At 49.5% G+C, this 26,043-nt stretch overlaps 1 protein-coding gene across 1 annotated transcript in view; it reads left to right on the top strand.

Moving 5' to 3' along the window:
- TSPOAP1 (TSPO associated protein 1) overlaps positions 1-26,043 on the top strand; it is a 2,439,191-nt gene that overhangs the window by 2,386,630 nt on the left and 26,518 nt on the right. The window contains exon 30 of the mRNA XM_069226865.1: positions 25,893-25,940. Within this exon, the coding sequence (XP_069082966.1) occupies positions 25,893-25,919 (27 nt within the window). The 3' untranslated portion in view covers positions 25,920-25,940. The remainder of the gene's footprint in view (positions 1-25,892; positions 25,941-26,043) is intronic.

The raw sequence follows: 26,043 nt of genomic DNA, 5'->3' as shown, positions 1-26,043 counted from the left end.
CCTCCTGGCATATTTTGGTTTGCAGCAGTCCAGGGACCACTGGTCCCTGCTCTGGCCCAAAACACACAAAGGAATGGGGAGTGTTCACTCCTCTGTCCAGCACCACCCTGCGAGCTCTTCTAGGTGGCCACTTGCCTCTGCCGTCTTGAAAACAAGATGTGCAGAGGCCTCTGGGAACATCTGAATGGGTAGGCCAGATACCTGAAGTCAGAGAACCCTCTTTATAGGTGGTCACTCCAGAGAGTGATCAAGCCCCCTTTTTGGGCTAATTAACCCCTTTGCTGCCAGGCTTTTTCCCCCTCAGGTGCCATGCCTTTTTTTGGCTATTTGGGGCACTTCGTGCTTAGGCCCTGTAAGAGGTTGGCTCTGTAAATACTATCTCAAAGTGAGAGATAGTGTGCACAGAGTACAAGGGTTCCCCTTAGAAGTTGATAGTGGCAAAATTAGATAATTCTAATGCTCTATTTTGTGGTAGTGTGGTCAAGCAGTAGGCTATCAGAGGGTAGTGTTAAGCATTTGTTGTGCACACACAGACAATAAATGAGGAACACACACTCAAAGACTTAACTCCAGGCCTTAACTCCAGGCCAATAGATTTTATATAGAAAAGTATATTTTCTTAATTTATTTTAGAACCACAAGATTTAAATTTGAGGTAAGTACATAAAATGCAAGGTACTTCACACAGGTAAGTATAGAACTTTGATTTAAAACAGTAGTATACACAGTTTCGGTTAAAATGGCACATAGCTATTTTAAAAGTGGACACAGTGCAAAAATCAACAGTCAGTCTCCTGGGCATAGGCAGCCCACCGTTAGGAGGTTCAAGGCAACCCAAAAGCCACAGCACCAGCAACACAGGGTCGGTCAGGTGCAGAGGTCAAAGGAGGGCCCAAAACACATAGGTGCCTATGGAGAACAGGGGTGCTCCAGTTCCAGTCTGTTAGCAGGTAAGTACCTGCGTCCTCAGGGAGCAGACCAGGGGGGGTTTGTAGAGCACTGGGGGACACACACACAAGCACAGAAAACACACCCTCAGCGGCACAGGGGCGGCCGGGTGCAGTTTGAAAAGTAAGCTTCAGGTTTGCTGTAGAAATCAATGGAGGCGCCTTCCCTTCCGCTCCTCCGGATAGGGAATCCTAGAGGCTGGATCAGCTTGGAAAGAAAATGTTTTCTTCCTCCAGCCTGGCATTGAGGTCAGTAAATACCTCTTGCCTATTGGGCTGTTTCTCCCATACTTTATGGGATACAGTGGTACAGGTGCTTCCCCAAGTCCCGGAGGGCGTACAGGACACTTTCACCCAGGCTGTCAAGGATGGAAGAGATGCAGCCAAGTTTACAATCAGGTGTGGATTGGACACGACCGACTCGCTGGGTAGAGCGATTGCATCAACAGTGGCCCTACGTCGCCACAACTGGCTTTTCAGAGGATGTCCAGTCAAGTTTGATGGGCATGCCCTTTAATGTCACTCGCCTTTTTGGTGAGAAGGGAGACTCCGCGCTTGAGAGGTTCAAGGATTCTCGAGCTACGGGCAGATCCTTGGGCCTCTCAGAGCCAGCTCGACAGCAGTCTGTCTTCCGTCCCTTTCGAGGCCTCGGAAGGTGTGCGGTACCGCACCAGCCTCAACTCAGCCACCGTCCTCAGGCTTCAAACCATTCCTGAAGAGGGCGTGGTCGTGGTACCATCAGACCCAGAGGGTGTGGCCAGCGATTGGCCACCACCCAGCCCACCTCCACTGCGCCTACGCCCTCCTAGTGTGGTTCTGCAGGACCATGTCCGTCCAGTTGGAGGGAGGATTCAATTTCATCTCCCTCACTGGCATTCCATCACAACGGACAAATGGGTCTTGCAGATCATACAGAAGGGCTATTCCCTCCCCTTCCAGTCTTTTCCTCCCTCTATCCGTCCGACAAAAGAACGGCTGATGGATGACCATTTGGTTTTGCTCCGCGAGCAAGTCTTTCTTGGCCAAGGGAGTCATTGAAAGGGTCCCGATGTCAGAAGTTGGCAGTGGTTGTTATTCCCGCTACTTTCTTAGCCCTATCTTGGATTTAAGGGATGTCAATCTATTCCTCAAGAAGGAGAAATTCAAGATGCTCACTCTTGCTCAGGTATTGTCTTCTCTAGACCAAGGAGACTGGATGGTAGCGTTGGACTTGCAGGATGCGTATTTTCACATCCCCATCCTGTCCGCCCACAGGCGCTACTTGCGGTTCAAGGTGGGCCACGACCACTTTCAGTTTATTGTGCTTCGCTCCGGTCTCACCAGTGCCCTTCGGGTGTTCACCAAAGTGATGGTGGTGATAGCCGCCCATCTGCGCAGGTTAGTGATTTCAGTCTTCCCCTACCTCGACGACTGGCTGTTGAGGGCTCCTATGTCCCAGGCTCTCGTCACCCACCTTCAGACTACGGCGGACCTCCTGCATTCGCTGGGGTTTACTATAAAGGTACTTGACATCTGCCAAGCAGCAACATGGGCTTCTTTGCACATGTATGCCAGATACTACTGCCTGGACAGCCAGGTCAGGAGAGAGGGGCTTTTTGCCCACTCTGTCCTGCAGGACTTCCTGGTGTGAAATATATCCTCAAGACCCACCTCCAGGAGTTATAGCTTGGGCATCTATTCTAAGGTAAGGAATCTGCAGCTAGAAGTCTCTATCAGATGAACAAGTTACTTACCTTCGGTAACAAATTATCTGTTAGAGACTCCACCTAGCTGCAGATTCCTTACACCCACCCACGCCTCCTCACTCTGCAGATATATATATATATGTATATATATATATATCATGTTTTTACATTTTTGCCTTTCTTAAAGGCGTGTCTTTTTTTTTTTCTTCAAACAATCAAGCATAAAAATTAAAAGAATTAAAATAAGAAAGTTGTTGGTTCTTCCATGAATGCACTTCTGGCGTGGGAAGTTGTGGAAAAAGAACTTATGTACTCGTGCCGAGGTGGCGTCTAGATAGACAACCGTGACGTCACAGATGGCTCCAACGATGCCACGTGGAGACGGACGACACATGCGGATCTGAACGACGCCACCCGACGGTGCACGCAGGGTACTTTTCAGTGGAAAAATTGCGGATTCGAAGCTAACACCAGGGAACTCTAAGGTAAGGAATCTGCAGCTAGATAAGAGTCTCAACCAGATAATTCCTTACAGAAGGTAAGTAACTTGTTCTTTAGTGTGAGGGGGCAGAGCTGAAAGACTGTTACCCCCTTCAGTTGGGGTGGTAGCCACCACCCCACAAATTTTTTTTTTTAAATTCCCTGGCATCTAGTAGGCTTTCTGCACCCCCCCGGCTCTCCCCCGTGGAGTGGATCGAGGGTAATTGCCCCATCTGCCCACCGGTTGGCAGAAAAATGTTGTCCCATTTCTAGGGACTGGCACTTGTTGCAGTTACACTCCCCTCCCCTAATTTTTTGCCTGATATTGATGCTGACTTTACTGAGAGTGTGCTGGGATCCTGCTAACCTGTCCCCAGCACCAGTGTTCTTTCACTAAATATGTGCTATTGTTTCCACAATTGGCACACCTCTGGCACACAGAAAGTCCCTGGTAAAAGGTACCAGTGGTACCAAGGGCTCTGTGGCCAGGGAAGGTCCTTAAGGGCTGCAGCATGTTCTGCTACCCCAAGGGACCCCCTCACCTAACACATGCACACTGCCATTGCAGAATGTGTGTGTTGGTGGGGAGAAAAAGGCAAAGTCGACATGGCATCCCTCTCAAGGTGCCATGCCTACAAAACACTGCCTGTGGCATAGGTAAGTCACCCCTCTAGCAGGCCTTACACCCCAAAGGCAGGGTGCACTATACCACAGGTGACGGCATAGCTGCATGATCAATATGCCCCTACAGTGTCTAAGTCAATTCTTAGACATTGTTAAGTGCAGTGCGGCCATATTAAGTATATGGTCTGGGAGTTTGTCAAAACGAACTCCACAGTTCAATAATAGCTACAATGAATACTGGGAAGTTTGGTATCCAACTTCTCAGCACAATAAACCCACACTGTTGTCAGTTTTGGATTTATTCAAAAATGCACACGGAGGGAATCTTAGAGATGCCCCCTATATTTTACCCAATACTTTGGTGTAGGACTGACTGGTCTATGCCAGTCTGCCACTAAGAGATGAGTTTCTGTCCCCATGAGGTGAGGGCCTTTGTGCCCTCTGAGGCCAGAAACAAAGCCTGTTTTTGGGGATGTGCTTCACATCTCCCCCCTGCAGGAACTGTAACACATGGCGGTGAGCCTCAGAGGCTCAGGCCTAGTGTTGTAGTGCCCCAGGGCACTCCAGCTAGTGTAAATGTCCTCCCCCCGGACAAGCTCCCACTGTTGGTGGCCAGTTCGGCGGAAAAGTTAAGAAAAACAAGGAGTGACCACTTTAGCTGGGACCTCCCCTAATGTGTCCAGAGCTGAAGTGACCCTGTCCCTGCAGAATCCTCCATCTTGTTTTGGAGGACAAGGACCAGTAGGGATAGGAATGTGCCCCTGCTCCCCAAAAGGAGTGGACACAAGGAGGGTGTAGCCACCCTCAGGGACAGTAGCCATTGGCAACTGCCCTCTTGCCCCTATAATGCCCCTAATTCTTGTGTTTAAGGGCTTCCCTGAACCCAGCTCGCCAGATTCCTCGCGACCTACAAGAAGAAGGCCTGCTAAGCTGAAACCCCCAGCAGAGAAGAAGGACGATGACAACTGCTTTGGCCCCAGCCCTACCGGCCTGTCTCTTGCTTCAAAGAACCTGCAAAAAGACCAGCAAGGCATCCAGTGGGCCCATTAACCTCTGCCAACTCCAGAGGACTGTGCTGCACCCATAAGGACCAAGAACTCCTGAGGACAGCAGCTCTGTCTAAAGAAACCTACAACCAAGGACTCCCACCTCACTTCGGATGCATGAGTCCTTACCCCTCTACACCCGCCGCCCACGGCTGGTGTTCAATTGGTCCACCCAGGAAGAGAGGGTCCCCAGGTAATTGCAAGCAAGTGCCCACCCTGGGTTGACCTCTCCACCCCCCCACGACGACGCATGCAGAGGGAATCCCGAAAAACCCCTGACCGCGCGCTCTGGGCGAAGATATCCGATGCCTAGAGAACACACAGCTCCCGCATCCCCCAGGCCTTTGAAAAACCGACCCCCGTTTCCTCATCGTTCAGCAGGCGGCTCTCCTCCCTGTCCGACCAGTGGTGTACCCGAGACACGATCCCCCCCTCCCACCCCCTATCATGCCTGCAGCCTCTGAGTGACCCCGGCATCTCCTCATAGACCACCACTGGAAACCCGTCATCCTGTTTGCACCCTGCATGAACCCCCCCCCTGCCACTGAGGAGGGGTGTTTGGTTCCTACTTGTGGCCCCTCCAGTGCTCCTCTAACCCCCCTGTTCTGCCCTTCGAGTCACGGGTACTTGCCTGCTGGCTGACCGGATTCCGAGTACCCCTGTCTCCTTAGGAGCCCATGTTAATTTTGCTCAACTTTGACCTCTGCCCCTGACCAGCCCGAGTTGCTGGTGGTGGGTGTTTGGGGTTAACTTGAATCCCAACCAGTGGACTTCCTAAAATCCAGAGACTGAGACTGTAAGTGTTGTACTTACCTTCAAACAGATCTACCTTTTCCTTCCCCCAGGAACTGTTCTGAAAATTGCATTGTGTCAACTTGTAAAACAGATTATTGCCATTTATTCAAAAACTGTACAATTTAGCAATTCCAATCCAAGTGATATTGATACATATCTGAAATAATTATTTATTTATGTACTTACCTGCAACTTGAATCTTGTGGTTCTAGAAATAGCTTAAGGAAATATATTTTAGCAAGATAAAAACTATTGGTCTGGAGTTGTGTCATTGAGTGTGAGTTTCACCTATTGCTTGTGCGTGTACAACAAATGCTTAACACTACCCTCTGATAAGCCTAACTGCTCGACCACACTACCACCAAGAGAGCATTAGTATTATCTACTTTAGCCTTACAAAAATACCCCAATCTGCCCCCAAGGGGGGCAGAAATGGCCAACACTGATATGCCCAAATGGGGAGCAAACCTTGCCCAATGAGGTGCCCCCCGCAACAAAACACACACTCACCAATTCCTGGTGCCTAAGTGGTTTTTGCCTCCTCTAGAGGCAGAATGGCCTGATAGAGAAATAGGCCGATCAGCCCCCAAGGGGGGAGAAAAAGGCCTAAAATAAATTTCCCCTCAAGGCAGGTACCCTTGCGTAAGGGGACGCACCCCATCTGTAAAAAAAATGTTTTAAATAAAAATCTCTGGTACCTAGTGGTTTCTGCACCCCTAATTGAAATAGGCTGATCTGCCCCCAAGGGGGGCAGAAGTGGTCTAAAATAAATTTGCCTCCCCTCAGAGTGCCATGCCCTCAACCCACTGCCTGTGGCATAGGTAAGTCACCCCTCTAGCAGGCCTTACAGACCTAAGGCAGGGTGCTCTATATCACAGGTGAGGGCATAGTTGCATGAGCACTATGCCCCTACAGTGTCTAAGCCAAACCTTAGACATTGTAAGTGCAGGGTAGCCATAAAGAGTATATGGTCTGGGAGTATGTCAAACACGAACTCCACAGTTCCATAATGGTTACACTGAAATCTAGGAAGTTTGGTATCAAATGTCTCAGCACAATAAATGCACGCTGATGCCAGTGTGGAATTTATTGTGAAATACACCCAGATGGCATCTTAGAGATGCCCCCTGAATACCAGTCCGACTCCTGGTGCTAGGCTGACCAGTTTCTGCCAGCCTGCCACAACCAGATACGTTTCTGGCCACATGGGGTGAGTGCCTTTGTCACTCTGTAGCCAAGAACAAAGCATGCACTGGGTAGAGGTGCTTCTCACCTCCCCCTGCAGGAAAGCTAACACCTGGCGGTGAGCCTCAAAGTCTCATGCCTTTTGTTACAGCGCCCCACGGCATCCCAGCTAGTGGAGATGCCCGCCCCTCCGGACACAGCCCCCACTTTTGGCGGCAAGTCCGGAGGAGATAATGAGAAAAACAAGGAGGAGTCACCCACCAGTCAAGACAGCCCCTAAGGTGTCCTGAGCTGAGGTAACTCCTGCCTTAAGAAATCCTCTATCTTGGTTTTGGAGGATTACCCCAATAGGAATAGAGATGTGTCCCCCTCCCCTCAGGAAGGAGGCACAAAGAGGGTGTAGCCACCCTCCAGCACAGTAGCCATAGGCTACTGCCCCCAAACCTAAACACACCCCTAAATTGAGTATTTAGGGGCGACCCTGAACCCAGGAAATCAGATTCCTGCAACCTACAACAAGAAGGACTGCTAACCTGAAAGCCCTGCAGAGATGATGTAGACAACTGACTTGGCCCCAGCCCTACCGGCCTGTCTCCAGACTCAAAGAACCTGCACAGCGATGCATCCAGCGGGACCAGCGACCTCTGAGGACTCAGAGGACTGACCTGCACCTAAAGGACCAAGAACCTCCAGAGAACAGTGGCTTTGTTCAAAAAAAGCAACAAGAAACCAACTTTAAAGAGACTCCAACTTCCCGCCAGAAGCGTGAGTCTTCACACTCTGCACCTGACGCCCCTGGCTCGAGTTCAGGACAAACAACACTGCAGAGAGGACTCCCACCTCCCACACGACTCCCGTGGACATCCTGAGTCAACCTCCCTGCACCCCCACAACAACGCCTGCAGAGAGGATCTAGAGGCTTCCCCTGACCGCGACTGCCTGGTAACAAAGGAACCCGATGCCTGGACCAAGCACTGCAACCGCAGCCCCCAGGACCAAAACGAACTAAACTCCACTGCAGGAGTGACCATCAGGTGACCCTCTGCCTAGCCCAGTCGGTGGCTGGCCAGAGGACCCCCCTGTGCCCTGTCTGCATCGCCAGAGTGATCCTCGGGTCCCACCATTGTTTTCAATACAAAACCCAACACCTACTTTGCACACTGCACCCGGCCGCCCCTGTGCCGCTGAGGGTGTGTTTTGTGTGCCTGTCTCTGCCCCCCTCCCCCTGCCAGTGCTCTACAAAACACCCCCGGTCTGCTCTCCAAGGATGCAGGCACTTACCTGCTAGCAGACTGGAACCAGAGCACCCCTGTTCTCCATAGGCACCTACGTGTTTTGGTACCTCCTTTGACCTCTGCACCTGACCGGCCCTGTGTTGCTGGTGCCGTGCCTTTGGGGTTGCCTTGAACCCCCACCGGTGGGCTGCGAATGCCCAGGAGACTGACTTTGTAAGTGCTTTACTTACCTGAGAAACTAACCAAAACTTAACTCCCCCAGGAACTGTTGATTTTTGCAGTGTCCACTTTTAAAATAGCTTATTGCCATCTTAACCAAAACTGTGTGTACTACTCTTTTAAATCAAAGTTCTATACTTACCTGGGTGAAGTACCTTACAGTTTATGTACTTACCTAAAATTTGAATCTTGTGGTTCTAAAAATAAATTTAGAAAATAAATTTTTCTGTATAAAAACCTATTGGCTTTGAGTTAAGTCTTTGAGTGTGTGTTCCTCATTTATTGCCTGTGTGTGTACAACAAATGCTTAAAACTACCCTCTGGTAAGCCTACTGCTCGACCACACTACCACTAAATAGTTCATTAGTATTATCTAATTTTGTCACTATCAACCTCTAAGGGGAACCCATAGACTCTGTGCACACTATTTCTTACTTTGAGGTAATATATACACAGCCAACTTCCTACAAAAATTATCCCTGGTGTCTGGTTGTATCTGCCCGCCCGCCTAATTAAAATAGGCCGATCTGCCCCTGCGGGGAATGGGGGGCAGAAAAGGCCTAATGTTTGCCCCCCCTGGGGAGCAGCCCTTGACAAAGGGGCCTCTCTCTTTATTGATAAATACAACACAAACAAACATAAACACAAATTCCTGATGTCTAGTGGCCATTTCTGCAGCCCGATCACTTTAGGATTGGGCTGCAGAAATGCTCAGAGAGACACTAATATGGGGGCACCAGTATGGCAGTCATGAGGTGTACTAAGTCAGGGACAACCAAATTTAGAGCTAGAGAGTACAGTCACTGGGCTCCTGGTTAGCAGGATCCCGGTGAACACAGTCAAAACACACTGACAGCAGGCAAAAAGTGGGGGTAACCACGCCAAAAAGTGATTACTTTCCTACATTACCATAATAAAGTGCCTTTAGTTTTTGTAAAACTGTGTGGTTCTTTCATGTGTGTAAATGCGGTGTGACAATAGTGGTATTTCATATACTTTGCATGTCTCCTGGATAAGCCTTGGCTGCTCATCCAGAGAGACCACTAGAGAGACCTGGCTTCCTAGACACTGCCTACACTTCACTAATACCTGGACCTGGTGTAAGGTGATAACACCATAGGTGCTCACCACACACCAGGTCAGCTTCCTACACTCTGCATCAAGATGTGCTGTGCTTTGTCAAAGAAGCAACCCCCTGAGGGTTTGCGTGCTCATCCCACAAGAGCTACTGCTGCGACCACTGCATTGGCATGTGGTGTTCCAATAATGGACATCTGCCAGGCAGGAACGTGGTCATCTCTGCACACGTTCATAAAGCATTACTGCCTAGACAATTGGATCCGCAGAGACAGCTACTTTGGCCGTTCGGCGCTGCAGGACCTTTTAGTCTGATGTTGGTTGGCAGCCCACCACCGAGGATGATATTGATTTGGTATCCGTTCGAAGAAAAGGAATCTGCAACTGGAAGTCTCTATTAGATCAACAAGTTACTTACTTTCGGTAACAAATTATCTGGTAGAGACATATTCTAGCTGCAGATTCCTTACCCATCCTCCCCGCTTTGAAAAATTATTTCTAGAGACAGGGACTACCTTTTCAGGGCCCTAGTTCTCGGGCTGCACCAATCTCAGTGTTCTTCATGGCTTCGCGCTACTAGCATGTGAATTTGTGAAAAGAAACTGACATAAGCGTGCTGTAGTGGTGCCTATACAAATGCGACGTCATCACGGCGACCATGACACCAACGTCGCACGCGGAGTCGACCAACGCCACTCAAAGGTACTGCTCGAAGAAAAATCTCCAGATCCTGTCTGAGGCCTAGGGAAATTCTAAGGTTAGAAATCTGCAACAAGAAAATGGGGATCATTATGACCAACAGGCTGGCGGTACTTTCCTCCATATTATGACATTGGTGGTTTGGCTGGCGGTAATGGCTGCCGGGCTGGAGACATCAATCTCCAGCCTGCTGGCCGTCACTTGACCGCCTGCAAGATTATGACCCCGCCTACTGCCATGGTTTTCGTGGCTTCCTTACTGCGATGAAAACCATGGCGGTAGGCACTATCAGTGACAGGAAATTCCTTCCCTGTCACTGATAGGGGTGTTCCCCACCCCCCTCCTCCTCCACAGGTTCCCCCCCTTTTCTCCCCAGACCCGCCCTTCATACACACCCTCCCCGCACACATGCACGCACACACCCATTCCCACATTCATCCACGCATGCTTACATCCATTAACACGCATCCGCACACACCTTCCGACATTCACGCAGACACAGTCACACAACTCCACATACACGCACTCACACCCCTAAACATGCACACACATACAGAATGCAACACACACCCGCATACACGCACGCACAGACATACACACACCCCTACCCTGTCAGAGCACCCACTTACCTGTGTCCAGGGAGTCCTCCGGCAGGAGATGGGACAGATGCTGCTGCCAGCAGCTGCGTCCACCTGCAGATCACCGCCAGGCCATCTACTACGGCGGTCTACTGGCGTGGTGCTGCTGGTGGCAGCAGGGCCACCTTTCTGCCATTCTCCGGCATGGCCACAGCTGTAATTCCACCATTCTTCTGGCGGAAATCCAGCTGTGGTCATATTATGGCGGAAGGCTTGTAGCCGAGGCAACGGTCTTTTAGCGGCTGTCGCCACGGCGGTAGGCGGTTTTTACCACCACTGTTATAATGAGGGCCTATGTCTCTTCCAGATAATTTGTTACTGAAGGTAAGTAACTTGTTCCTTATCACCTTCATTTGATGTTAGATTGTCTTTTAGATCGCACATTTTTGTGATAAACCAGGGGGAATTTTTCTAGAGTTTACTTTGCGCAGAAACTAAGACAGTGTCTTTAAATTTCCAAAAACGCATCGTAGTGAGAGAGATTTGTGTCACAGCTTTAGATGTTTGTGCACAGTTCAAAGCTGGTTTTTTCCACGTGTCTGCTGGTAGTCTCATCTGGGTCTTTGCCGCCTTACCTCATCGATTCAACTGTTTGCTAATGTCTTCCCATTCATTTAGAACAGGAGCAAGCCAGATGGCATACTTCAGACACTCCCTATGTTTTCCTTTTTTAGCATATCCTTATTTTGTGCTATTTTTTAAGTTAGTGATTTGCATATATTACACTGTTTTTAATGCAAATTTTCATTCCATGATATAGTTGTAGAATTTCTTTTCATAATGAATGAAAAGTGGAAAAAAACATTCATACTGGCGATTTTAACAAGAGTAAGAAACATAGTATTTGCTTGCCGATCTTGAAATGCTTCTTACAAACATCCACGATTTCCACACATTTCTAGGAGTCATGTTTCCTGATAGAGGTTTGAGATTTAGGTGTTTTTTGGCAGCTACTTTAAAGTATCCAAGTTTGAGAATAAAAGTAATTCTGATGGATACAACTACCTGTGGATTCCTCACATTATGAATTCACCCATGCACCAGCATCCGACGGAAAGTCTTCTTCCCAGCTCTCCACATCAACTAGGACCTAACAATTGCACGGCTCCACGCAACTCCGTGTGACGTCACCGTGCCAATTAGAAGTCCTCGCTGGCGTGCTGACGTCAGTTCCCTTTTTTTCTGTGCCTTCGGCGCTAACGGTTTCCTCCTAGCTCTCGCTACTGTTGGAGGTGTTCAATCTTGTTGCTAGTTTCTATCGGTTTCTAGTTACAATGTCTCCTCCTAGGAAGTCGGCATTCAAGCCATGTCGAGAGTGCGGGGGTCGCATGTCGGTTACTGACCCTCATGACAATTGCCTTTGGTGTCTGAACTCTGAGCATGACGTCGAGGAGTGTGTTTCTTGCCAGAGCATGAATCCTAAGGCTCTGAAGGAAAGAGAGGCCAAACTCTTTTTGTCCAAGGCAAAGAAGGGGCACAAGAGGCATCGTAGATCCTCTTCCCATGCTTCTTCGAAGAGACATAAGAAACGGCGTTGTCACAACTCTCTGCATCGTTCGGCTTGGAGCCGGTAAAGATCAAGGTCTCCATCACGACGGCGCCGTGCGACGTGGGAGGTGCGTCTGACGGTGACTCCACAGCCTCAGAGCCCTGAGGCTTCTCTGGCCACGTCGGTCTACGAGGTAGTGGCACCTTCAGACAGTCCTCGATTTTCACCTGCTGTTCGTGATTCTGATGTTCAGCAAGCACAGGTGCAGCATGGAGATCGGTGATATCCTACCTTCCCAGCTCTGGGAGCGGATCCGGCGGCATTGTTGAATGCCATGTTCTCGATGTTCAATGCGATGGCCACTGCTGGTGCACCGGCTGCTCTCACGAGTCCATTGGCAGTTTCATTGGGCTCCCCTGCTCCATACAAGGTGGCGCCGTTTATGCCATTCTATCCGGCTGAGAGTGCTGGACCAGCGCCGATGACATCGCCTCAAGGCCCTGTGGTTCCCATGACGTCGCCTTCCAGGCCTATGGCGTCTATTTCATTGCCTCGTCAGTCGACGCCGATGGTGGAGACGCAAGTGTCCTCTGCGGCGTTGGGATCCGCTCCGGTGCCGGATCCAAGTGATGGGTTCGATCGAAGCCAACCTTCCTCTACTGTTCTGCATCAGGTGTTGAAGCCAGTGCCATCGGCGTCTGCCAATTCTATGCCAAAGCCGAGGTTAGAGGCCAGGCTGAAGTCTTGTAGAAAGGCCTTGAGACTATTAGAAGAGGATGAGTACCAAAGGCAGCTGTTGGAGGAGGGGGCGATTGAGGAGCCCTTAGGGGAATATCAAGGGCTGCATTCGGCCAGTGGGCTTGACACGTCCCCGGAATGGGACTTGTCTTCACCGGGGGAATTCACGGAGGAGGCGGCCTCTTTTCAGACAGTGATTAGAAAGGCGGCAACCTTTTTAGAGCTTCCATTACCTGCTGCAGAGGTTAAAACAAACATTTTAACAGAGGTCCTACGCCCTTCTTCGAACTCTGCGGATCCTTTGCTTCTGTTCAATGATTTTCTTACGGAGCCCATATTAGAGCTTTGGAGGAAGCCTGTGTCGTCTCCTGCTGTGACTAGGTCTGTTGCACAAAGATACAGAGTGGCGCCTGGAGATCTGGGGTTTTTATTGAAACACCCTACCCCGGAGAGCCTGGTTGTTCAGGCCTCTTGCTCTACTCGGTCTGCTCCAGGCTCATTCCCTGTGATTCCATCGGACAGTGTAAGGAAACGCCTCCTTGGCATGGTTACCCCCTGACTTTTGCCTTAGCTGATGCTAAGTTATGACTTGAAAGTGTGCTGGGACCCTGCTAACCAGGTCCCAGCACCAATGTTCTTTCTCTAAATTGTACCTTTCTCTCCACAATTGGCACAACCCTGGCACCTAGGTAAGTCCCTTGTAACTGGTACCCCTGGTACCAAGGGCCCTGATGCCAGGGAAGGTATCTAAGGGCTGCAGCATGTCTTATGGCACCCTAGGGACCCCTCACTCAGCACAGACACACTGCCTCACAGCTTGTGTGTGCTGATGGGGAGAAAATGACCAAGTCGACATGGCACTCCCCTCAGTGTGCCATGCCAACCACACAATGCCTGTGGCATAGGTAAGTCTCCCCTCTAGCAGGCCCTACAGCCCTAAGGCAGGGTGCACTATACCACAGGTGAGGACATAAGTGCATGAGCACTATGCCCCTACAGTGTCTAAGGAAAACCTTAGACATTGTAAGTCCAGGGTAGCCATAAGAGTATATGGTCTGGGAGTTTGTCAAACACGAACTCCACAGCACCTTAATGGCCTGGAATTGTCTTTGAGTGTGTGTTCCTCATTTATTGCCTGTGTGTGTACAACAAATGCTTAACACTACCCTCTGATAAGCCTACTGCTCGACCACACTACCACAAAATAGAGCATTAGAATGATCTCTTTTTGCCACTATCGTACCTCTAAGGGGATCCCTTGGACTCTGTGCACACTATATTTTACTTTGAAATAGTATATACAGAGCCAACTTCCTACAGACAGGGAATCCAAAAGGATAGAGCAATCCGCAAAGAAGACTTTCCCTTCTTGCAGCAAATGCTACCTGTGTTCTTGGTAGATACATCCACGCCGGTGTGCTGGTGGGGAGAAAATGACTTAGTCGACATGGCACTCCCCTCAGGGTGCCATGCCAACCTCACACTGCCTATGGCATAGATAAATCACCCCTCTAGCAGGCCTTACAGCCCTAAGGCAGGGTGCACTATACCATAGGTGAGGGCATAGGTGCATGAGCACTTTGCCCCTACAGTGTCTAAGCAAAACCTTAGACATTGTAAGTGCAGGGTAGCCATAAGAGTATATGGTCTGGGAGTCTGTCATACACGAACTCCACAGCACCATAATGGCTACACTGAAAACTGGGAAGTTTGGTATCAAACTTCTCAGCACAATAAATGCACACTGATGCCAGTGTACATTTTATTGTGAAATACACCCCAGAGGGCATCTTAGAGATGCCCCCTGAAAACCTACCCGACTTCCAGTGTGGGCTGACTAGTTTTGCCAGCCTGCCACACCCCAGACATGTTGCTGGCCACATGGGGAGAGTGCCTTTGTCACTCTGTGGCTAGTAACCAAGCCTGTACTGGGTGGAGGTGCTTCTCACCTCCCCCTGCAGGAACTGTAACACCTGGCGGTGAGCCTCAAAGGCTCACCCCCTTTGTTACAGCGCCCCAGGGCACTCCAGCTAGTGGAGATGCCCGCCCCCTCCGGCCACGGCCCCACTTTTGGCGGCAAGGCCGGAGTAGATAATGAGAAAAACAAGGAGGAGTCACTGACCAGTCAGGACAGCCCCTAAGGTGCCCTGAGCTGAGGTGACTCTGACTTTTAGAAATCTTCCATCTTGCAGATGGAGGATTCCCCCAATAGGATTAGGGATGTGCCCTCCTCCCCTCAGGGAGGAGGCACAAAGAGGGTGTAGCCACCCTCAGGGCTAGTAGCCATTGGCTACTAACCCCCCAGACCTAAACACACCCCTAAATTGAGTATTTAGGGGCTCCCAGAACCTAGGAAACTATATTCCTGCAACCTGAAGACGAAGAAGGACTGCTGACCTGAAAGCCCTGCAGAGAAGACGGAGACACCAACTGCTTTGGCCCCAGCCCTACCGGCTGCCTCCCCACTTCGAGAAAAACTGCACCAGCGACGCGTCCCCCAGGGTCCAGCGATCTCTGAAGCCTCAGAGGACTACCCTGCATCTGAAAGGACCAAGAACTCCCGAGGACAGCGGCCCTGTTCCACAAAGACTGCAACTTTGCAACAAAGAAGCAACTTTTAAAGACCACACGTTTCCCGCCGGAAGCGTGAGACTTTCCACTCTGCACCCGACACCCCCGGCTCGACCTGCGGAGAACCAACACTACAAGGAGGACTCCCCGGCGACTGCGACCCTGTGAGTAGCCAGAGTTGACCCCCCTGCCCCCCCCAGCGATGCCTGCAGAGGGAATACAGAGGCTCCCTCTGACCGCGACTACCTGCTTCTAAGAACCCGAAGCCTGGTAAAGACACTGCACCCGCACCCCCAGGACCTGAAGGATCCGACCTCCAGTGCAGAAGCAACCCCCAGGTGGCCCTCTCCCTTGCCCAGGTGGTGGCTACCCCAAGGAGCCCCCCCTTGCCTGCCTGCTTCACTGAAGAGACCCCTGGATCCCCCATTGAACTCCATTGCAAACCCGATGCCTGTTTGCACTCTGCACCCGGCCGCCCCCGTGCCACTGAGGGTGTACTTTTTGTGCTGACTTGTGTCCCCCCCGGTGCCCTACAAAACCCCCCTGGTCTGCCCTCCGAAGTCGCGGGTACCTGCCTGCTGGCAGACTGGAACCGGGGCACCCCCTTCACCATTGAAGTCTATGCGTTTTGGGCACCACTTTGACCTCTGCACCTGACCGGCCCTGAGCTGCTGGTGTGGTAACTTTGAGGTTTCCCTGAACCCCCAACGGTGGGCTACCTTGGACCCAACTTTGAACCCTGTAGGTGGTTTACTTACCTGCAAAAATAACAAATACTTACCTCCCCCAGGAACTGCTGAAAATTGCAGTGTCTAGTTTTAACCGGTTCTGTGCCTTGGACGAGATGATCTCGTCCAAGGCTACAGTTCCCCTGTGCCTTGGACGAGATGATCTCGTCCATGGCACAGGGGAACTTGGGGGCGCGCTAGCGCGCCCCCCGTGCACCCCCCTCCCCCCCCCCCCAAGTCGGGATGGAAGGGGAAGACCTTCCCCTTCCACCCCCGACCCCCCCCCCCTGTGACGTCAGCGCGTGAGCGCGCGCTGATTTGTCACAGGGGCCTCCCTAGTCGCGCTGGAAGCTCTGCTTCCAGCGCGATTGAGAAAGAAATGCAAAAGCATTTCTTTTTCAATCACTTGGGAGGCCCGGAGGGGCTTCAAAGGGAAGGAAAAGTATTTCCTTCCCTTTGAAGTCCCTCCGAGGGTTTCAAAAGCCGGATTGCTTGCAATCCGGCTTTTGAAACCCCACTAGACACCAGGGATTTTTTTTTTTTATTGAAACTGACAAAAGGGAGCGACCCCTTGGGCAAGGGTCGCTCCCAGGGGGGGCATTTTTTTGAGAAGGCCTTTTCTGCCCCCAGGGGGGGCAGAAACCTCTAGGCACCAGGGACCTTTTTTTTTTTTTTTTTTTTTTTTTTATGTTTCATTTCTTTTTTTTTTTTGGTGGGGAGCGACCCCTTAGGCAAGGGTCGCTCCCCTTGGGGGAAAATTATATTTTGGCCATTTCTGCCTCCCTTGGGGGCAGATTGGCCTATTTTGATGAGGCCAATCTGCCCCCAAGAGGGGTAGAAACCACTAGACACCAGGGAGTTTTTTCTTTGCGTGAATTTCACGCAAAGGGAGTGACCCCTTAGGCAAGGGTCGCTCCCTGGGGGGGGAGGGCAATTTATTTTAGGCCATTTCTGCGCCCCCTGGGGGCAGTTCGGCCTATTATTAGGCCGAACTGCCCCCGGGGGGGGGGGGCAGAACCCTCTAGGCGCCAGGGCAATTTTTTTTTTTTTGTTGTTTGTTTTTTGTTTCTTTTTTTAGAGATGGGGAGCGACCCATCAGGCAAGGGTCGCTCCCCTGGGGGGCAAATTGTATTTAGACCATTTCTGCCCCCCTGGGGGCAGATTGGCCGATTTTAGGTCAATCTGCCCCCAAGGGGGCAGAAACCACTAGGCACCTGGGATTTGTTTTTTGCCGCCAATGTCACGCAGGGGGAGCGACCCCGTAGGCAAGGGTCGCTCCCGGTGGTGGGGGCTGGGGGGGGCAAATTTATTTTAGGCCATTTCTGCCCCCAGGGGGGGGGGCAGAACCCTCAGGGCACCAGGGCAAATTTTTTTGTTGTGTTTTTTTTTTTTTTTTTTTTTATTTTGAGATGGGGAGCGATCCATCAGGCAAGGGTCGCTCCCCTGGGGGGCAAATTGTATTTAGGCCATTTCTGCCCCCCTTGGGGGCAGATTGGCCGATTTTAGGTCAATCTGCCCCCAAGGGGGCAGAAACCACTAGGCACCTGGGATTTGTTTTTTGGCGCCAATGTCATGCAGGGGGAGCGACCCCGTAGGCAGGGGTTGTTCCCGGGCAGGGGCAGGGGGCGTTTGGGGGGTCAAATTTATTTTAGGGCATTTCTGCCCCCCCCCCCCCCCCCACCCTCCCTCCCGGGCCGGCTGAGCTAGAGGCCAAACTCCACAGGTAGGCACTTTGCAAAAAACACCTCTGTTTTCTGTGAAAAAATATGTTCTGTCCACGTTGTGTTTTGGGCCATTTCCTTTCGTGGGCGCTAGGCCTACCCACAGAAGTGAGGTATCATTTTTATCGGGAGACTTGGGGGAACGCTGGGTGGCAGGAAATTCGTAGCTCCCCCCAGATTCCAGAACTTTCTGCCACAGAAATGTGAGGAACATGTGTTTTTTTTAGCCAAATTTTGAGGTTTGCAAAGGATTCTGGGTAACAGAACCTGGTCCGAGCCCCGCAAGTCACCCCATCTTGGATTCCCCTAGGTCTCTAGTTTTCAGAAATGCACAGCTTTGGTAGGTTTCCCTAGGTGTCGGCTGAGCTAGAGGCCAAAATCTACAGGTAGGCACTTCGCAAAAAACACCTCTGTTTTCTTTCAAAATTTATGATGTGTCCACGTTGCGCTTTGGGGTGTTTCCTGTCGCGGGCGCTAGGCCTACCCACACAAGTGAGGTATCATTTTTATCGGGAGACTTGGGGGAACGCTGGGTGGAAGGAAATTTGTGGCTCCTCTCAGATTCCAGAACTTTCTGCCACAGAAATGTGAGGAACATGTGTTTTTTTAGCCAAATTTTGAGGTTTGCAAAGGATTCTGGGTAACAGAACCTGGTCCGAGCCCCGCAAGTCACCCCTCCTTGGATTCCCCTAGGTCTCTAGTTTTCAGAACTGCACAGGTTTGGTAGGTTTCCCTAGGTGCCGGCTGAGCTAGAGGCCAAAATCTACAGGTAGGCACTTCGCAAAAAACACCTCTGTTTTCTTCCAAAACTTTTGATGTGTCCACGTTGCGCTTTGGGGTGTTTCCTGTCGCAGGCGCTAGGCCTACCCACGCAAGTGAGGTATCATTTTTATCGGGAGACTTGGGGGAACGCTGGGTGGAAGGAAATTTGTGGCTCCTCTCAGATTCCAGAATTTTCTGCCACAGAAATGTGAGGAACATGTGTTTTTTTAGCCAAATTTTGAGGTTTGCAAAGGATTCTGGGTAACAGAACCTGGTCCGAGCCCCGCAAGTCACCCCATCTTGGATTCCCCTAGGTCTCTAGTTTTCAGAAATGCACAGGTTTGGTAGGTTTCCCTAGGTGCCGGCCGAGCTAGAGGCCAAAATCTACAGGTAGGCACTTCGCAAAAAACACCTCTGTTTTCTTCCAAAATTTTGGATGTGTCCACGTTGCGCTTTGGGGTGTTTCCTGTCGCGGGCGCTAGGCCTACCCACACAAGTGAGGTATCATTTTTATCGGGAGACTTGGGGGAACGCTGAGTGGAAGGAAATTTGTGGCTCCTCTCAGATTCCAGAACTTTCTGCCACAGAAATGTGAGGAACATGTGTTGTTTTAGCCAAATTTTGAGGTTTGCAAAGGATTCTGGGTAACAGAACCTGGTCCGAGCCCCGCAAGTCACCCCTCCTTGGATTCCCCCAAGTCTCTAGTTTCAGAAATGCACAGGTTTGGTAGGTTTCCCTAGATGCCGGCTGAGCTAGAGGCCAAAATCTACAGGTAGGCACTTCGCAAAAAACACCTCTGTTTTCTTCCAAAACTTTTGATGTGTCCACGTTGCGCTTTGGGGTGTTTCCTGTCGCGGGCGCTAGGCCTACCCACACAAGTGAGGTATCATTTTTATCGGGAGACTTGGGGGAACGCTGGGTGGAAGGAAATTTGTGGCTCCTCTCGGATTCCAGAACTTTCTGCCACAGAAATGTGAGGAACATGTGTTTTTTTAGCCAAATTTTGAGGTTTGCAAAGGATTCTGGGTAACAGAACCTGGTCCGAGCCCCGCAAGTCACCCCATCTTGGATTCCCCTAGGTCTCTAGTTTTCAGAAATGCACAGGTTTGGTAGGTTTCCGTAGGTGCCGGCTGAGCTAGAGGCCAAAATCTACAGGTAGGCACTTCGCAAAAAACACCTCTGTTTTCTTCCAAAATTTTGGATGTGTCCACGTTGCGCTTTGGGGTGTTTCCTGTCGCGGGCGCTAGGCCTACCCATACAAGTGAGGTATCATTTTTATCGGGAGACTTGGGGGAACGCTGAGTGGAAGGAAATTTGTGGCTCCTCTCAGATTCCAGAACTTTCTGCCACAGAAATGTGAGGAACATGTGTTTTTTTTAGCCAAATTTTGAGGTTTGCAAAGGATTCTGGGTAACAGAACCTGGTCCGAGCCCCGCAAGTCACCCCTCCTTGGATTCCCCTAGGTCTCTAGTTTTCAGAAATGCACAGGTTTGGTAGGTTTCCCTAGGTGCCGGCTGAGCTAGAGGCCAAAATCTACAGGTAGGCACTTCGCAAAAAACACCTCTGTTTTCTTCCAAAATTTTGGATGTGTCCACGTTGCGCTTTGGGGGGTGTTTCCTGTCGCCGGCGCTAGGCCTACCCACACAAGTGAGGTATCATTTTTATCGGGAGACTTGGGGGAACGCTGGGTGGAAGGAAATTTGTGGCTCCTCTCAGATTCCAGAACTTTCTGCCACAGAAATGTGAGGAACATGTGTTTTTTTAGCCAAATTTTGAGGTTTGCAAAGGAATCTGGGTAACAGAACCTGGTCCGAGCCCCGCAAGTCACCCCTCCTTTGATTCCCCTAGGTCTCTAGTTTTCAGGAATGCACAGGTTTGGTAGGTTTCCCTAGGTGCCGGCTGAGCTAGAGGCCAAAATCTACAGGTAGGCACTTCGCAAAAAACACCTCTGTTTTCTTCCAAAATTTTGGATGTGTCCACGTTGCGCTTTGGGGTGTTTTCTGTCGCGGGCGCTAGGCCTACCCACGCAAGTGAGGTATCATTTTTATCGGGAGACTTGGGGGAACGCTGGGTGGAAGGAAATTTGTGGCTCCTCTCAGATTCCAGAACTTTCTGCCACAGAAATGTGAGGAACATGTGTTTTTTTAGCCAAATTTTGAGGTTTGCAAAGGATTCTGGGTAACAGAACCTGGTCCGAGCCCCGCAAGTCACCCCATCTTGGATTCCCCTAGGTCTCTAGTTTTCAGAAATGCACAGGTTTGGTAGGTTTCCGTAGGTGCCGGCTGAGCTAGAGGCCAAAATCTACAGGTAGGCACTTCGCAAAAAACACCTCTGTTTTCTTCCAAAATTTTGGATGTGTCCACGTTGCGCTTTGGGGTGATTCCTGTCGCGGGCGCTAGGCCTACCCACACAAGTGAGGTATCATTTTTATCGGGAGACTTGGGGGAACGCTGAGTGGAAGGAAATTTGTGGCTCCTCTCAGATTCCAGAACTTTCTGCCACAGAAATGTGAGGAACATGTGTTTTTTTAGCCAAATTTTGAGGTTTCCAAAGGATTCTGGGTAACAGAACCTGGTCCGAGCCCCGCAAGTCACCCCTCCTTGGATTCCCCTAGGTCTCTAGTTTTCAGAAATGCACATGTTTGGTAGGTTTCCCTAGGTGCCGGCTGAGCTAGAGGCCAAAATCTGCAGGTAGGCACTTCGCAAAAAACACCTCTGTTTTCTTTAAAAAAAATGGGATGTGTCCACGTTGCATTTTGGGGCGTTTCCTGTCGCGGGCGCTAGGCCTACCCACACAAGTGAGGTATCATTTTTATCGGGAGACTTGGGGGAACATAGATTAGCAAAACAAGTGCTATTGCCCCTTGTCTTTCTCTACATTTTTTCCTTCCAAATATAGGAGAGTGTGTAAAAAAGACATCTATTTGAGAAATTCCCTATAATTCACATGCTAGTATGGTCACCCCGGAATTCAGAGATGTGCAACTAACCACTGCTCCTCAGCACCTTATCTTGTGCCCTTTTTGGAAATGCAAAGGTTTTCTTGATAGCAATTTTTTACTCTTTATATTTCAGCAAATGAATTGCTGTATACCCGGTATAGAATGAAAACGCACTGCAGGGTGCAGCTCATTTATTGGCTCTGGGTTCCTCGGGTTCTTAATGAACCTACAAGCCCTATATATCCCCGCAACCGGAGGAATCCAGCAGACGTAACAGTATATTGCTTTCCATAATCTGACATTGCAGGGAAAAGTTACAGAGTAAAACGTAGAGAAAAATTGATGTTTTTTTCACCTCAATTTCAATATTTTTCTTTTTCAGCTGTTATTTTCTGTAGGAAACCCTTGTAGGATCTACACAAATGACCCCTTGCTGAATTCAGAATTTTGTCTACTTTTCAGAAATGGTTAGGTTTCTGGGATCCAGCATTGGTTTTCATGCCCATTCCTGTCACTGACTGGAAGGAGGCTGAAAGCACAAAAAATTGCAAAAATGGGGTATGCCCCAGTAAAATGCCAAAATTGTGTTGAAAAATTGGGTTTTCTGATTCAAGTCTGCCTGTTCCTGAAAGCTAGGAAGCTGCTGAGTTTAGCACTGCAAACCCTTTGTTGATGCCATTTTCAGGGGGAAATCCACAAGCCTTCTTCTGCAGCCACTTTTTCCAATTTTTTTGAAAAAATCGAAATTTTCACTGTATTTTGGCCAATTTCTTGGCCTCCTTCAAGGGAACCCACAAAGTCTGGGTACCTCTAGAATCCCTAGGATGTTGGAAAAAAAGGACGCAAATTTGGCTTGGTTAGCTTATGTGGACAAAAAGTTATGCGCGAACTGCCCCAAATAGGCAAAAAAAGGCCTGGCACAGGAGGGGGAAAAGGCCTGGCAGCGAAGGGGTTAAAATAGCTTATTGCCATTTTTGCCAAAACTGCACATGCTATTTTGCTGATTCAAAGTTCCTATGATACCTAAGTGAAGTACCTTTCATTGGAAGTATTGATTGTAAATCTTGAACCTGTGGTTCTTAAAATAAACTAAGAAAATATATTTTTCAATACAAAAACCTATTGGCCTGGAATTGTCTTTGAGTGTGTGTTCCTCATTTATTGCCTGTGTGTGTACAACAAATGCTTAACACTACCCTCTGACAAGCCTACTGCTCGACCACACTACCTCAAAATAGAGCATTAGAATTATCTCTTTTTGCCACTATCTTACCTCTAAGGGGAACCCTTGGACTCTGTGCATGCTATTTCTTACTTTGAAATAGTACATACAGAGCCAACTTCCTACACAACTCAGTTGTTGTTCAGTCTGGGTTTTTCGAAAAGTCTCACCTGGAGCCCTCTCAACGCCTCCTATTCATAGGGGCAGTACTGGATACTACATTGAATCAGGCCTATCCTCCGCCTCAGCGGATTCAGGACATTCAGGCATTGATTCCAGTGTTTCAAAATGGAGCGGTTGTTCTAGTCCTCAAGGCCTTGCGTCTGCTCAGTCTGTTCACTTCTTGCATTCTGTTGGTCAATCATGCACGTTGGCACATGAGGGCTCTCAACACAAAGGGGATCTCGAGGTGTCGATAACGATCTCCAGAGACGCTGCAGTGGATCTAAGATGGTGGGCTGTGGACAGCAACCTTTCTCAAGGAAGGCCGTTTTCACTGCCGCCTCCGGTGGCCACGGTCATGACAGATGCTTCCACTCTAGGGTGGGGAGCTCAACTGTGGGACCTGGAGATCAAGGGTCGTTGGTCTCCAGTGGAACAGACTTTCCATATCAATCTGTTAGAATTGCGGGCAATACGTTTGGCTCTCAAGGCCTTCCTCCCATCCCTTCGCAGTCGAGGTCCTGACAGACAACACTACCGGGATGTGGTATATAAACAAGCAGGGAGGAGTAGGGTCGTATCTTCTCAGCAGAGAAGCTCTGCGTCTCTGGTCCTGGCTTCAGGACCATCGGATTTGCTTGATAGCTAATCATCTGGCCGGGGTGCTCAACGTATGTACGGACTCTCTCAGTCGGCATTTTTTGGCCGATCCCGAGTGGCGTCTCCATCTGGATCTGGTCCTGCACATCTTTCGGATGTGGGGTTCTCCGGTGATAGATCTGTTTGCCACTCGGGAGAACACGCACTGTCCGTCATTCTGCAGCCTCCAGTATCCGGTGCAAGAAGCTTTGGGGGATGCATTTCAGATCTCTTGGTACAACTAGTTGCCTAACTCATTCCCCCCCCAATACCCTTGATTCCTCGGGTTCTGAGGAAGATTCGCCAAGAACGGGCTCAGGTTATTTTAATAGCCCGGATTGGTCTGTGGTACACAGACCTTCTCCAACTCTCGCTGTGCTCTCCGCTCCATCTCCCTCTCAGGGCAGACCTCTTCTCGCAGTCGCAGGTTCTACACCCCCACCTCCAGAGCCTGCACCTTCATGCCTGGAGATTGAACAGGGCAACCTGAGTTCCTTTTCTCTCCGACCAGATATAGTGGATTTTATTGTATCGGTCAGGCGACACTCCACTAAGACCGTTTATGCCGGCAGGTGAGCAAAATTCGTGGCTTGGTGTGGAGGAAGAAAAATTGATCCCTTGAAGGCCCACCTCTCTGATATTCTATTTGCTTTAGATTTAGCAAAGTAGGGTTGTCCAGTGGCTGCAGTTAAGGGTTATTTAGCTGCTCTGTCAGCCTTTCTTTGTTTCCCTGATCAGCCCTCATTATTTAAATCTCCTATTGTGGTTAGGTTTCTGAAGGGTCTAGTTAATAGTTTTTCCTGTTGCTATAACCTCAACTAGGCGGGTTAGTGAGCTTCAAGCTCTTTCTGTTAAAACCCCCTTTACCTTGTTTTTCCCAGATAAAGTGGTGTTGAAAACCAGGGCGTCTTTCCTGCCAATATTTGTCACTACTTTTTATATAGGGCAGACCATTACCCTTCCATTTTTCTACCTTCCTCCTCACCCTGCGAAGGAAGAAGAGAGGCTCCACCGTTTGGACCCTAAAAGGGCACTTGGTTTTTATATTGAAAGGACGAAAGACTTTCGCCTGGAGGACCAGCTGTTCGTGTGGTATATTGGACAGAGGAAGGGCAGAGCAGGTCATAAAAGAACAATCTCCAGGTGGGTCATTCTTTGTATCAAGATTTGCTACTCGTTGGCAAAGAAAGTTCCCCCTGAGGGTTTCAGAGCCCATTCCACCAAATCAGCTACTTCAGCTTTGTCAAGAGGGGTTCCAGTGGTGGACATGTGCAAGGTAGCAACTTGGGCGTCCCTCCACACCTTTGCAAAGCATTACTTCTTGGATTCGGAGGTTAGGAGAGACGGCCATTTTGGCCAATCTGTATTGCAGGACTTCTTGGTGTAACCAGGCAGGGTCCCACCTCTGAGTGCGGTACTGCTTTGGGACTCTATTGATAAGTTGCGGAATCCACAGGTAGTTGTATCCATTAGAAGAACAAGTTACTTACCTTCCGTAAGGTTTTTTCTGGTGGATACAATAGCTACCTGTGGATTCCTCACAGTCCCCCCCGCCTCCCCATTGCCTGTCTGGTTACATTAAGATATGTGGTTGTATATGGGTATGTATATATTTATCTCTTTTCCTGTAAATATAAATGATGGCTTTGATTATTTTGCATCATGGTAGTTTTATGTATATATGTATTTCTTGGAGTTATTGTGGGGTCGGTTCTCACCTGTTCGCCTCAAAGGCATGTAAAAATTGGGTGAAACTGATGTCAGCACGCCGGTGGGGACTTCTTATTGGCACGGTGATGTCACACGGAGTCGCGTGGAGCCGTGCAATTGTGACGTCCTCGTCGACGTGGAGAGCTGGGAAGAAGATTATACGTTGGATGCTGGCACATGTGTGAATTCATAAGGTGAGGAATCCACAGGGTAGCTATTGTATCCACCGGAAAAAGCGTTACCGAAGGTAAGTAACTTGTTCTTCATGTCGATGACATGAGCAGTTAGTTGGGATTGCAGATATTTATAGGGTCCGGGCATATGGTTTCATGGCCTTTTTTGTAGACAGATGTTTAGAAGCACCAGAGCTAAATTAACATTTATTTGTGAGGCGTTCTTTCAGTGATACGGAAATTGTTTTAAAAAAATGGGATGGGGTGATTTGGATAGGGCTAGAAGTATTATTTGTAGTTCTTTTTTTACATGTTATCACTGCATTGATTCTACAACCAAGCATTAGCAATTGTTTAATGTGTTCATTGTATTTGTTTTGTGCACCTCATGCTTATTGTTCCACAGAGATTGAGGAAGAAAAGAAGGAAATGATAGAAAAAAGAGAGCATGGATGTAAGTGAACTATGTGCTCAACACATTCATTAAACTTTTATGTTATACCTTTCTTGGAAGAACTGTAGTTTTATAATTCCAAATAGAGCTTACTTCTAAGATT

This window comes from Pleurodeles waltl, chromosome 3_2 (genome assembly GCF_031143425.1).
Source record: "Pleurodeles waltl isolate 20211129_DDA chromosome 3_2, aPleWal1.hap1.20221129, whole genome shotgun sequence".
NCBI lineage: Eukaryota > Metazoa > Chordata > Amphibia > Caudata > Salamandridae > Pleurodeles > Pleurodeles waltl.
The sequence above is the reverse complement of the archived record's forward strand: the minus strand, read 5'-3'. Positions and strand labels throughout refer to the sequence as shown.